This window comes from Mauremys mutica, chromosome 2 (assembly GCF_020497125.1).
Source record: "Mauremys mutica isolate MM-2020 ecotype Southern chromosome 2, ASM2049712v1, whole genome shotgun sequence".
NCBI lineage: Eukaryota > Metazoa > Chordata > Testudines > Geoemydidae > Mauremys > Mauremys mutica.
In genome coordinates, this window is record NC_059073.1 from 84,812,993 (window position 1) to 84,828,077 (window position 15,085).

General features: G+C 38.3%; 1 protein-coding gene across 3 annotated transcripts in view; it reads left to right on the forward strand.

Annotated features, from left to right (window-relative positions):
* ESCO1 (establishment of sister chromatid cohesion N-acetyltransferase 1) overlaps positions 1 to 11,022 on the forward strand; it is a 52,896-nt gene extending 41,874 nt beyond the window's left edge. For 2 of the 3 annotated variants that reach the window (XM_045004962.1, XM_045004963.1), the window contains 4 exons: positions 855 to 944; positions 3,823 to 3,966; positions 5,111 to 5,298; positions 9,976 to 11,022. In XM_045004962.1, the coding sequence (XP_044860897.1) occupies positions 855 to 944; positions 3,823 to 3,966; positions 5,111 to 5,298; positions 9,976 to 10,123 (570 nt within the window). In that variant the 3' untranslated portion in view covers positions 10,124 to 11,022. Of the gene's footprint in view, positions 1 to 139; positions 262 to 854; positions 945 to 3,822; positions 3,967 to 5,110; positions 5,299 to 9,975 lie in introns of those variants that run through there. The other variant, XR_006576866.1, reaches the window with a different exon arrangement.
* The last annotated feature ends 4,063 nt before the right edge of the window (positions 11,023 to 15,085 follow it).

Sequence of the window (15,085 nt, forward strand, 5' to 3'; positions counted from 1 at the left end):
GGTCAGCTAGTTAAGTGTTCCTCATTTCTTTTGTATTCAATATTTTCAGAATCCCGTCAAAGCAACTCGATTTCTAATTTCTGGATCTGTCCCATCTTACTAGATTTAAGTGGCTTTTTTGTTTGTTTTTTCCATGCAGGTACTGCTCATTAATCACCATGAGTGTGGATCTGAAGAAGAATTAATTACCTCTAATTTTTTGAGTATGTTTAACTTCAGATACACACAACGTAGCCTCCTTCCCCATTAGATTCTTAGAAGGTAGTTATAATACTTTTTATAGTCTCCTTCTTGTGGCTTTGATAGTTTATGATCAATAACAACAAAAAACCCTGTTCCTTAAGTTTTGGGCAACTGCATGCCAATCAGTTCATTTAAAACCTCCTGGAGGTCTTTCGCATGCCAGAACTTTAAAACGGAGAGTGTATTTGTGGAGGTAACCATGTTAAAGAATTTTTTAAAATAAAAACTTAGTTGATTTCTATTTCTGGACTCTGGAAAATATTTCTTATAGGTTGGGAAATCAGTTATATTGAGTGAATTTGTAGTTCAAACTAAATGTTCATGATTAACAATCTTGCAAAAAAAAATCATTCATTTGGAAATTTTAAAATAAAAGTTTCATGAGTTGTGTCTGGATATGGTTGGTACACAGAATGTTGCATTGAATGATACTGCATTATGACTATTTTGTGGATAAATAAGACAGATTGATCAGGTTGCTTAGCAGCTGAACTATCACTAATTAGTTATTGCATAGGCTGATTATATCTAGATAAATTGATGTATGTCACTTTTCTGATTGTGAAAGGATTATCTTGTACACAGTATAGATAAATGTTTGTTTTACTTAGGGATGGAAGAAAGAGAGAATTTTGGCTGAATATCCTGATGGCAAGATAATAATGGTTCTTCCTGATGATCCAAAGTATGCACTTAAAAAGGTACATTGAAGCTATTAATTTTTTTAATAAAGTATACTCTAACCCACACAATATTTTTTTCTAAGGATTACAATGGTGTTAAACTTATTTCACTATAAATTAATTTTATGAAGAAGTCTTTTCTTTGATGCCAAAATTATCAGAACACTTCACGGCAGGCTTAGAGTTACCACTTCCCCTCACTCCCCAATTGCACCAAGTCCAACCTTGGCACATCTGATAATTCAGCCCTATGTATTCACCCTATCCTAGATGAAGCCCTTTCATCATGACAGTAAAGGTAGTCTGTAGTTTGATTAATAGAGTAAACAATTGAAGGGGGGAAAGTTATGAGAAATTGCATTATTTTATTTGTTTTTCTTCCAAGAAATTATCATAAGGGCTTGATCTGCGGTTAATATATATTACAGACGCTTGTTGATTTCAGCTAGTGTTTTGCATATGGAACAACTGATAAATCCAGCTTTTAAGATTAGCGGTTGGTTCTGAAATACCAGAAGAGAGAAACAATGCTTTTTGTGAAATGTCATTGAAGTTTTAAACCTGTTAAACTGAAATATCACATTTAAATATAAATCTAACCTTTTTAATACTAGGTTTAAAATATTTTGAAATGCATATTATAAGAATGAAGACTGGCATGCACATATAGTGAATTTAATTGTAGTTCAGATAATGTAATCTAAGATCAGATAAATCCAAGAGAGATTTAAGACTGAAATTAATTGTAACATACGATCAAAAATCTTTTAGTATCAAAATGTATTACCTTTTTTCTTTATCATGTTCTACAAAATTTTCTAATACCCGTAAACTTGCAGTTAAGCAAATTTGTCATAAGTAGTTAAGTATCTGATTTGGGCAATGATTAGAAGTAATTTATTTCATTGTGATTTTACATTTCTAGTAGTTAAGCAAAATATTCAAGAAGTTGTGACTTGGTTAGGTTTAAGAAATAGGTTTGACTTGTGAAGTAGATTTTTTTGTGTAATTTTTAATTCACGTTTAAACTTATTAAAATATTAACGTTACAAGCAAGGAATTATTGCAGTTTATGACTTGTCTTTTGGCATAGCAGTAGTACTCTGCAATATTAAGTGTAAGACCTGTGATTACTGCTTCTGTTACCTCATTTCCAGGGTCTTCGGAGAGTACTGCAACAAAAAAACCTGCTAACTTCCTGCAATAGGGTGCTTGGTCAAATTTCATGAACTTGAGCTGGTTTTACCTCACTTAGTGTATCATTGGGAGACCTTCAGGGATATTAGTGATGGAACATGTGTACGTTTTTTGTGCTCTAGATAGCATTTTCTATGGAACCTTTTTCTGCAGCTTTGGTTACACTTCTCTCCCACTTACTTATCTTTAATGAATTGTGTTGACGACTGGTTGTCCTGAAAGAAAAAAGTGTGCAATTAAATTCTCAACCTTACAAGTCAGGAAATTAAAGAGTCCCATGATAACCATAGCTCTCCACTCTAGTGTGACAAAACTATTAGTATGATCTTAATGAAAAACTGAGACAGAATTTTCTAAATTAGTATGTCTCATCTAACAGTAAATGTACATATACGCTGTTTACATTGTCATCACATGAAATGCTGTACTTTACACTGAATTACCTGATTTCTTTGGGATTAAAATCTCAATTTTAATATAACATTAAAGTAAGACTTCTGCATATTGCCTGCTTATTTATCAGATGCTTTTTAGCCTCTAAAGGTGTCCCTACACTGGAAAGAAAAACCTGCAGTTGTCTTGTGCCAGCCGACTCAGGCTGCGGGGCTGGTTCATTGCTGTGTAGTAGGATTTTAGGCTTGGGCTCTAGCCCAAGCTCTGGGACTCTGCAGGGTGGGAGGGTCCCAGAGCTTGGGCTCCAAAAGTCTATACATCAATGAAACGGCCCTGCAGCCCAGGCCCTGCAAGCCTGAGTCAGCTGGCACGGGTCAGCTGTGGGTTTTTCTTTGCTGTGTAGACGTATCCTAATAGAGAGGGACAAACAGTCATTTCAAACTCCTAATTAATTTGCCAGAGTATCTTTTAAGACACAACAAACTTTTGTGCAAAGTACAGGAAGTCTTAAAGCTGAGAGAGAAGTCTAAAATTCTTATCACTCATTACTGGTGACTTCAAATATTTTATACACTTAATACTGGAAATCAGATGATTGTTTGGCAGTAGTTCAGATCTGGTTTATAAAACTGCAACTTCTACTTATCTTGGATTAGGAGATGGAACCAATAGTATCACCTTTTTTAAAGTTATTGAACTCTAGTCTTGACAGATAATGTCTCAGGTTAGATTAAATTAAATGTGTACATGTAGTATTGGAATTTTTGATGTTACTAATATTATCTGAAGTATGCAGTCAACTCAAAATTGCTGGCTGTATTCATATCTTGTCTGCTAATCCATTCATGCTTTTTACAATCAGACTTAGAGGAAGAGTTGTCTTATTTTTTCTGAGATTAAAAATGTCTCATCTAAAATTAGGATTTGAGAGTTGTAATGGAGCTTGATTAGGACATTTACTGGCCTAATTCAGCAAAGTTTGCACTTAATTTTAGGAATCCTGTTTCCCGGCCTGAAAGACGTTCATGATAATGGACAAGACTTAACATCAAGTTTGAAACTACTGGAAGGCGACCAAAAGAAATTCCTAATTTAATATTTGCAATTAAGCATTTTTTAAATAGATCCGTATAGCTACCTTCCATATATTATATCTAGAGTAATCCTTCAAACTTCTGGAAAAATAACACTTCCACTCTGTTTAATATGTCTAGAACCTTTCCATATACATAGCAGTTCTTATTGGGTGGTATATCTATATGTAGCTTTTCTGCTGTATGTTAATTTTAATTTATTATTTTGACAGGTTGAAGAGATTAGAGAGATGGTAGACAATGACCTGGGATTCCAACAGGCTCCACTCATGTGCTATTCTAGAACAAAGACGCTTCTCTTTATTTCTAATGATAAAAAAGTGACTGGTTGTTTAATTGCAGAACATATCCAGTCGGTAAGTGATCAGATGCCAGAGGTGTATACTGGGGATTCAGTGTTGAATGACCAATTATATTTTTTTAGATATACTAGAGCAACAGAGGTAAAATTCAGGTCTGGCTATTAATGTCTAATATGAACCCATTTTAAGGCGTTTAGGATTTTATTTGTGACAGCTAAATTCAGGTATTTTACCATCTACTGGAAATTCCAGCACTTAGCATTCTCTATCCTATATCATGTGGTCCTGTACAAAGGTACTCCTCTGAGGACAGAAAATACTCACAACTCTCTGATTAAAAAAGATCTTTCTAAGGTAATCTTTATCAGACAGGTAAAGACTTTTCCATCGTGGGCATTTCCAAAATGTAGATATTCATGTCTCCATGTACTTAAGCCCTGATTTTACAGACTTGTGGTAATAGGGACACCCTGACCCTCCCAAAAAGTACTCGAAGATGGTGGACAAGGAACAAATAAAAAAAATCTAAAAAATAGAAGGTAATAGTAAAGTAGCCATTTAAATTGCATTAAGAAGTTTTATTCACTGCTATTACACTCAATTCGGGAGCTAAACCAAAGCAATGCCATACATGAAATCTCCCTGATACTTCTGATTCTTCTACCCTAGTTTTGAAATTAAGGGGACAGAAATGAAACTAAAGTGTGAATGTAACAATGGCAATACTGCCTCAGACCAATGGTCCATTTAGCTCAGTATCCTGTCTTCTGACAGTGACTGGTGCCAGATGTGTCAGAGGGAATTAACAGAACAAGACTATTATGAAGTGTTCTGTCCCCTGTCATCCAGTCCCAGCTTCTGGCAGTTGGAGGCTTACGGACACCCAGAGGATGGGGTTGTGTCCCTGGCCATCTTGGCTTATAGTCATTGATGGACCTATCCTCCATGAAATTGTCTAATTCTTTTTTGAACCCAGTTATACTTTTAGCTTTCACAACATCCCCTGGCAATGAGTTCCACAGTTTGACTGTGCATTGAGACTGTGATGAGAAAACATACATTAATATGCTATGCCCCTTCATCAAAGAACATGTTTAACTGAAGTGTTGGTTTACTGTAGAATGGATTATCTTGTACAAGCATTGTAACGCATTGTGGAGTTATGAATCATGCTGTTAAAGTTTGACATTGTCTGCAGGGCTATAGAGTTATAGAAGAGAAGATTCCAGAAGTTAGTTCAGAAAATGAGAAAATCATATTTGAGCGACAAAAAGCCTGGTGCTGCTCGACTTCTCCTGAGCCTGCTCTCTGTGGGATTAGTCGAATCTGGGTGTTCAGTATGATGCGTCGGAAGAAAATCGCTTCTCGGATGATAGAGTGTCTTAGGTAATATTAATAAATAAATAATTGTAGTAATTTGGGGCTCAATCTTTGACTTAACATTGAGGCTTTTTGTCTGACAATCATTTTTTCCATATAATATAATATATGGAGACATACCTATTTCCTAGAACTGGAAGGGACCCTGAAAGGTCATCGAGTCCAGCGCCCTGCCTTCACTAGCAGGACCACATACTGATTTTGCCCCAGATCCTTAAGTGGCCCCCTCAAGGATTGAACTCACAACCCTGGGTTTAGCAGGCTAATGCTCAAACCTTTTCAGTGAATTTGTGGATATAAACCTAAAACTGAAAGTTGTGCTCAGTTTTACACACAGTTTTAACAATTTGAGTATTCTCATAGGGCTTGCTTACCCTAAAAAAAAAAAAAAACAACCTTTGCTTGGATACAATTGTAAAGAGTCAAATTAGCTGACAGGATGTTGTCCACAATGGACTAGTCAAAGTAGACCAGGGACAAAATCTTCTACAGTGCCTAAGTGATTTATGAAAATGGGAGTTAAGCATTCTTACCCTAAGATAAATTGTGTTTTTCATTATGTTTCCTAATCTATTAATTACATCTCCTGGATTTTTGGGAGCAGGAAAAAGGGACGTTAACAGGCACAAAAACACAGGGCTACCTCTTGTATTCTTCTTACCTGCTTACACTTCTCCTTAAATAGTGTTCTTTAACATTAGTCTGAATGTGACTTTTTTCACCCAGTTCAGGTCCACTAAGCATTACAGTAGACTTTAGTTTCCAGGGAGTTTAAGTGTGTTCAACTGCCAATCTATCAATAAGGAAGGCCACCTCTCCCCTTCTTCCCCAGCAAGGAACCAGCCAGTTTGTTCACTTCATCCCTTTCTCCCCACAGTAGGCTCTGGACTCCCTTTATAGACCGTTTGTTTTCAGAACCTTTGTATTTTTTTTTCTAAAGCTGGAACTTGCTTTTAAGTTGATATCTTCAAGTGAACACCTACATTTGCTAATTCGTCTTTAATTCTGTTTTCAGAGACCCTATGAGTTCAAATCCATCTGCAGTAGGCTCTTCTGTCTGAGGAAAACATCAGACAAATCTAAAGAGTAAAGAATCAGAAAATGCTGCTTGTAATTCCTTGTCCAGACCTTCATTGAAGGGGAGCTTTACCTTTTCTGCTCTCGGGTAGAAAGCTCTGACAGGTAGAAAGCAGAAGTCTCTAACGGGGTCCAGGGTGAGTGGAGAGCTGAGCTCAATAGCCATTCTCACAGCAACCTGACAGTATCACGGTGGAGAGTAAAGCTTCCTTGCTGACTGCACCAGCATTTCCAATAGTAAGCTTTCTTATGTATAGGGCTCCTGCAGCTTTGCATAGACATTGACAGTTGCAATGTCCCCTTTGATTGGATGACAGGTTTACTGCCATGGATACCAGTTCCTCCCTTTTTAATTTAGGGATGCATTCTCTGTTGAACCTAGGGAATCTTCCTTCTTGGGCTCAGCACCTGAACTCTTTGCCCCCCCTTAACTTTAAAAATATATGTGTGTGTCTCCTTGGAGCAGAGGTCTCACTAAAAAATAAACTAACAACAATTTCTGAATCGCATCATGAAGTAAAAATCTAAAAATAGTTGCTTTTCAGAATTGCTTGAGACCATCCTCCCTCTTGAGTGACACATGATAATCAAAATCAAGGAGATGCTAGAGACCGAAAGCATCAAAAACACCTGTAAATGATTTTCATCAGAGTCCAACAAGGAATTTTCCCTCACTGTACATAGCAGCTCACTAAATCTAAATGGTCCTTAATTAAAGACCATTATCTTCCTGGAAAGGGCCCTTCTGACAGCTGAATAGATCCTGATCTAAAATAATGGAAGTATCCTCAGCAGGGCTTGGATTTAGCATTGGTTACCTGTTTCATGTGCCAGCATTGCCCTTCTGCCATGTATATTGGCCAAACCAGACAGTCTCTACGCAAAAGAATAAATGGACACAAATCTGACATCAGGAATCATAACATTCAAAAACCAGTGGGAGAACACTTCAGCCTTTCTAACCACTCAGTGGCAGACTTGAAGGTGGCAATTTTGCAACAAGAAACTTCAAAAACAGACTCCAAAGAGAGACTACTGAACTCAAATTAATATGCAAATTAGATACAATTAACTTAGGTTTAAACAGAGACTGGGGAATGGTTGGGTCATTACACTAATTGAATCTATTTCCCCATGCTAAGTTCTCCTCACACCTTCTATGGGTCATCTTGATTATCACTTCAAAAGTTTTTTTTTCTCCTGCTGCCGATAGCTCATCTCAATTGATTGGCCTCTTAATTGGTATGGGTACTTCCACCTTTTCATGTTCTCTGTATGTATAAATATCTTCTGTCTGTATTTTCCATTCTATGCATCTGAAGAAGTGAGCTGTAGCCCATGAAAGCTTATGCTCAAATACATTTGTTAGTTTCTAAGGTGCCACAAGTACTCCTGTTCTTTTTGTTTCACTAGAGTCCATTCTAGCTTCAACAGACTCCTCAGCAGATAACATGCTCTTAAAACAATAAGATGAAAATCTGTATAAGATCTCTAGGAGCCTCCCTCGCTACCTAGCTAGAAACATGGTCTTAAATGCAGTAGTGAGAAAGTCACTGCTAGCCTTCCTTCAGAGTAAAATATTCTTGACATCAGCATATTTTGGGCACAGGTGTTTTTTTTTTATATATATATATATACATACATTCTCTCTCTCTCTCTCTCTCCCCCCCCCTCCCCTCCACCTCTATTTTTAGCCTGCTCTTCTCAAAGGGTGCTTCATCCACAGCCACAATTCTATTTGGTTGAAATATAATTTTTGATATAGATCCTGTCCAGATCAGCAAACATCCATCAGATTCTGGAATTCTTGCACTATAGCCCCTTGATGTCCCTTTTTGTTTTGTGGGTTTAACTGTTTCAGGTCCTACCTTTCAGTTAAGGTCTTGGAGAGCTCCAAATCTAGAATCCTGGGCCCTACAAGGACACATCAAGCAAAGCAGGGGTAAACACGTGAGATTCCTATGGTAAAAGTCAAGGAGAGAATAATCCTTTTGGCCCACTTTAATACTTCATATTTGAACAAAAGGACACAGACCCAATTTTTCTCCCTTTATATGCCTTTAATGGTAAACATCTTGAAAGTACATTGTTCAGCCATGTTGTTTATAAATCAGGCAAGATCTACTTTTATCCTGATGTCTAATTGTTTCTCAGAGCATCATCTCTGCCTAACATAGCCAAAGACCTCCATCCTCAGATTACATGATAGTTTGACCCTCTTATCAAACACCTTCTTAAGCACTCACTGACTTGCATATAAAGGTTTAGATCATATTTCTGATAGCTGTACTGGTACAGAAGACACTGCTAGGATTCTGCAGTTAAAGTAGTACTTGACACAGGTTTGGTTTTTATTCAGAAATTAAACACTACCTTTTTACACATCATAAGAAACGTCCTTGGCTTCATTCTTTTCCTAACAGAGTGCCTTCTGTGAAAAACGGGTAGCACCATCTATGTACACAGACCCCTTGAGGCATATATGAAGTCAGAGTATCTTTCTCTTACAAACAAAAATACTCTCACTAGGCTTGGAAGGGTTGGATTTTTATGTCGGTAAATATAGATTTTTTTACTGTCACGCAAACTGACAATTGTATTGATAATTAAATTACAGATAAGAAAAGTAAAAATGTGGCATGAGAACTTAGAATTTAAGGATATTTACTTTGTATATTTTGTCAATTGATGTTTTAATGGTTATAAAGCTTTAACTTCTTGAATTTCAGCATCTACTGTAACTAAATAATTGACTCCACTCAGTTTCTATTTTTGATATTATCTGCCAAAGTGATAGACTTGGCAGAATTTGATAATTTTTTTTTATCTATCATCTAGCTGTTGGGGGGAAAGATGGCTGGGGGGAATATCAGAACTCCTCTATCCTCTGAGAGCTTCATTGAATTAATAGCTTTGTGGCCCAAGAGGTAATAATTTAAGAGGAAATATGCAAGGCAGGCATCTGGTAACCAATATATTTGTTGTACATTAAAAAGTAGACATTCAAGACTCTCACAGTGCCTTTAGCAGGAAGGTACTTCATGCTGTGCCATTACATTGAACTACACATCTCATGTTGAAATCATTTTTTGAGCTCCAGATTAATTCCCCCTGTAAAGGACTGTGAGGATCAATATGAAGAATGGGAGAACTTGTTTTCTTAACTGAAAGAAAGCTTTCTTCATTTGTTCTGTGCAACTGATCCTGCCTATTAATTTTTTTGTAATTGGAATCTCAATGGCTGTTTGCTCAGATTATGCAGTAGGGCGAGGGGAGAGAAGAGGCTGTAGCTATAAAATACAGAATTTATACTGTAGCACACATGCACATTGCATACAGCTTGAAGTATGAATTCTCTATTTGATGGCTACAACCATCCCCCCATATATACTTTTAAAACATATTAGGAAAGTTACTTTGACCGACTATTCAGGGAAAGACAGTCTGGTTTTGCCCTAAAGCTCCATGGAGAGTAAAGACCCATTATAAGGATCAGCTCAACTGAAAAATAATTTTGAAGAAAGGTAACTTTCAAGATACAAAAATATACTTTCGCATTATCACTTCATGAAAAATAACCAATTTACTTTTTTTTTTTTTAAACAGGAGTAATTTTATATATGGCTCATACTTGAGGAAAGAAGAAATTGCTTTCTCTGATCCCACTCCTGATGGAAAACTCTTTGCAACGCAGTACTGTGGCACTGGCCAGTTCCTGGTATATAACTTTCTCAATGGACAGTATCATACTTAGTGGAATTTCTTCAGCAACAAGTATTGGGAGACTTCTGCTAATAAGTACTGATTGAGTTCAGACCTTGACCAGGAGCTAGGGCCATATATATATATATATATATATTTTATTATTATTACAACGAACTCAGGATTGGTAACAAAGTTGTACTATTTTATTAAAATTGTAAATTGTGCAGTAATAGTCTAACTCTGTTTTTTAAAGAAGATATTTTGTTATCTTTTACAGAAGTTTATGATGTATTTTTATCTCTAGTCATGTTTACATGCAGCAGATATTGTTCATAGTGGACTGTAAACTAATGCAAGGACTATGGTCTTACTGAGTACATACTGAAGTTCTTAATGTGGTGATATACCAGTGTTGCTTGGCACTGTAATCTTTAGTACTTTACCAGTTTTAGATGTTTAGTAAGGTATATAAAAGATCATTTATCAAAATTTAAAACTTTGCTCAATTGAACTTAAATAACAAATATTACAGTGCACTATTTATAGGTGATAGACTTGACATTAATTACATGGAGGTTCTACTATGCATTAATATGAATAACAAAGATGAAATTAACCTGATTTCTCAATTATATGAAGAATAAGGAAGTTACACATTTTGCAAAGGGGATATTTAGCAGTAGTCTGTGAAAGATGAATTTGCAAAATACAAACAGGTATATGCTTCACCTCTTTTTTCAGAAATGCTGAACTGGGTATATGCCTTTATTAGTGAACTTCACTTGTAGCTCCTTCATAAAGCCCTCCACTTTGAAAGGGTTTATATGGTGAAAAACTGCTGTGGCCTTTCTCTATCTGTATATAATGTAGATTAAAAAATAAAGTACTTGATAGCATCACTTAAGAAAAAAAAAAAGCTAACAGAGGAAAAAAAGTAGTCTTTGGTGTTTATTTTCCTGCAAGTGAAATGTTCAGTGGGGAAACAATCAAATTAACATGCAAAAGGAAAGTCCTGTTTTTTGTTAATAATGGAGATATAGCTATATCTCCTAGAACTGGAAGGGACCCTGAAGGGTCATTGAGTCCAGCCCCCTGCCTTCACTAACAGGACCAAGTACTGATTTTGCCACAGATCCCTAAGTGGTCCCCCTCAAGGATTGAGCTCACAACCCTGGATTTAGTAGGCCAATGCTCAAACCACTGAGCTATCCCTCCCTCCAAAACAATCTAAACAATCTTCAAATACAACAAAGCCTCTCACTTCCTAAGGAATAGTTCCCTATGCCATAATTCATTTTTGGAGCATTTACTGTAGAAGTAGCAGTGGTGGTCTAATATCTGTGTCTGTGCTATAGAAGTAGAAAGTTATGATGGGGGTGTGTGTGTTAATTTTACCTTTTTAAGTCCTCTTTAGAAAACCTAAACTTCCACCAAATAAATATTTTATTGCTTGCTCTTGTCCAGAGGTGATCAACAGCATAAGTTTCCCAGCACTGTGGTTCAGCTCATTTTAATGCAGTCACAGCTAGTAGCTGAGAAAAGCTGTTTCCTTTACCAGTAGTGAGACTAGAGCTGGGTGAAAGTTTTTTTTGCTGAATAGTTTATTGGCCAAAAAAATCAGTTTTGGACTATCTGAAACTATTTGAGTTGAACACCCCTTCATAAACGAATTTATCAGATAAGAAATTTTCCATTCTGCATTTTATTTCTCATAATTCTGCTACACATGAAAAGTAGGGAGGGATAAGAGAACAAACAGAAGGGGGAAAAAACCCTCCCTTTTACAGAATTGCTCAAAAGACAAGGTTATTACTGGATCACCACCTACAGCAACTTTCTCTGGAAGGAGACCTCTGTGAAAGACAAAGTCCACTAGAGTGTCTGATAAAGATTTTAGCCAGTGATCATGTTGCTACTTTGCAGATCTCTGTGGTGGAAGTACATACTCTTTTGACCCACAAGGTCACCATGGATCTTGTGGAGTGTGCCTTGATTCCTTCTGGGACAGGAATGTCCCCTCAACCATAGTCTGATCTATATAGCAAGAAAGAGCTTGGAGATGGAGTCCTTGACACTTCAGATGGAAGAAGACAAAGAGGGCACCTGACCACCTTGTAGATCCTGAATGCTTGATGTAAATCTTCAGTATTCTTTTGACATCTAATGTGTGCCACACTTTCTCGATCAGGTGCTCTGGCTTTGGACAGAATGAAGAGAGGACTATCACTTGTGAGGCATGGAAAGGAGAATTCACAATTGGCAACAATGTGCTGGAGTCCTTAGCACCACCGTGTCAAAAACAGGGAGTAAGGTTCCTGCATAGAGAACTCTGCCAGTTCTGAAACTCATCTGGCAGATGTAATGGCCACCAGAAAACAGGTTTTGATGGAGCGGTAAATTGGTGATACAGAAGTCAGGCTTTCTAAAGTATTAGTGCTTAGGGCTTTCAACATGAGTGGTAGATCCCATGTAGGAAAGATAACTACTGATGGGCCAGTCTGACTTCTCTAAGGAATCTGGATACCAGAGGATTCTCAACCAGGACCTCACCAGTAACTGCAAAGGTGGTTCCAGCTATGGTTCTGTCAGGTAAGAGAGACAGGGTCTTTTTGGCCAGTGCAGAGTTAACACTATCACTTTTTGCTTCCTCTCACCAGATCTTTTGGATAATTTTCCCCTCAGAGGAAAGGGTGGCAATGCATATAGTAGGACTTCTGACCATCTGTTTGACAAAGCATTTGCCCCTGTGACTTGTGGTCTGCTTCCCCGGTGACAAATTTTGATGGCTTTGCATTCTTGTGATTGGGAAATGGACTGACTGACAATGGACCGAACATCTGCAAGACTAGGTTGAAGACTTTCTGGTTTAGGCACCATGCTGAATTGCTGATGTTGCACTGGCTAAGCCAGTCTGCCTTTTGGTTCAGTTCTCCTTTTATGTGGATTGCCTTTGGGGAGAGTTGTTTCTGCCTATTCCATTATCTCCATTGTTCCTTCATATAAAGCTGCGCTCCTTGTCCCTCCATGGTTGTTAATTTATGCAGCCATTGTCATGACATGATTTTCTTCTAGGGGGCTCTGGAATCTCAGAAGAGCTAGTTTGTCTGCCCCAGGTTCCAAGAGATAAATGCTGTGGTCCCTTTTCCCTAGGCTCTAGATGCCCTGTACCATTTTGGGATCCAGGTATGCTTATCAGCCTGGAATCGGTGGTGAGAACCCTGAGTTCCAGAAAGCATATAGAAAGACCCCTGTGGATAATTTTCCAGACTTTCCACTATCTCAGTGAGTTAAGAACCTGTTTTGGGACATGTACCTGAAGTTGCCTGCACTTTAGGGAGTGGTCCCATATTTTCACAAGAAAAGCCTAAAGGCCCCTGATGTGGAATCTCACCCCTGAAGTGACCCTTGTGCATGAGACCAGGAGGCCCAGCAATGAGCAATGGTTGGGCTCCTGCACTTGACCAGCATGGATATCAAATTCTGAATCTTCTGGAATCTGTCTACTGAGGGGTAGATCTGTACTGTTGACCTCTCTCTCTACACCCAGGTGCATGATCCTTGTTGAGGGGCTCAAGGAATTATTCTTTGCTTATTATGAACTGTGCATTTACAGGAGCTCCAAATTCCAAATCTTGGGGCCATGTCCTACATCCTAGGACAAGGCTCTGATTAAGATGTCCAAAACAGGATACAGGTAAATGCCCTGGGACCAGAGTCTGGCTGTGATCACCACCAGCATTTTCAGAATAGGTGGGGTGGGGGGGCCTGCCCTGAGACAGAATGGGAGTGTTCAGTACTGGTAGCAATTCATGCTGTAAACTAATCTCAGAAGCTTGCCATGGCAGGGAAGCACTGGAATGTGGAGAGTGCCTCTTCCAAGTCCACTGAGGTAAGGAAATCCCCTGGAGACAGGGATATCATTATTGAAGGTAGGATATCCATCTGGAACTTCATTTTCTTCATCCATTTTTTGAACCCTAGGAGGTGGAGGACTTCTCCAGTGAACTTGTGAACAATAAAGATGGAGTAAAACCCTGAGAAATTCTCTTCTGTGGGGAACTCCTATTGTTCCCATGTACCAAAGGTGGGAGATATCGTCCTGGACTAGCTTGTACTTGGTGGGATCAATGGTGACTGAAGACTGGATGGAGGAGGAGCGTGGTGAAGCCCTTACCTTGAGCGTATTCCTGACAAGCTGACTCTTGCACCCACCCTATCTGTGGTTGAAGCAAACCATTCATCCAGGAAAAAAAATAATCCTGTCTCCCAGGCTCAGGTCTGGGCAAAAGCATATTCATTTGTCATAAAGAGCTTTTGGAAGTTGAAAACCTCAGAGATCATGCTACTTGCTGCTCAGTTCTAAGGTTTTCCTTTGACACACGTGATCTTTCCTCTAGAACTTCAGTGGGGAAAATAGCTGAAAGGAGCATCTCTGTCAAAGTGAGTTTGTATTCCCATAGAGTGCTAAATGGAGGGGGGGGGGGATTGTTTGGTTTAAGCCTAATTTTCAATCTTATCCAATTTTTCTCCAAAGAGGAGAGAGCCTGTTAATTTAGAGGGGCACAGGACTTTTCTTTGGAGTGAGTATCAACTTTATAGAGATTAAGCCATGTGTGTCTCCTGGCAACGGAGCTAGATGCCATTGAAACATTTGCCATGAGTGCTGTTGCTAGGGAGATTTTCTTAAACAGACTTAATTGGTTTGGTTTCCTGCCCTTAAGGGTTTTGAGGCTCTCCAGCCATGCCATTGGGCTCAAACAAAGCAAGTGGCTGCCATGACTTGATGCCTTCTCAGCCACTCTCCGAGCAAAGTCCCTTCTGAGGGTGGCTTCCACCTTCCAATCTTATGGACTCTTGGGAAAAAGTCTCCTTTGGCCAGAATAACCATATCCCTTGCTAGAGATGCTGCTGTAGCATTGACCATAGCCATATTGGTGGCATTTTTTGTCTCCTGGAGTTTGTAGAATCTGTGTGTGCTTGTTACTGTATTTGCCTTTTTCAGGAGGTTCCT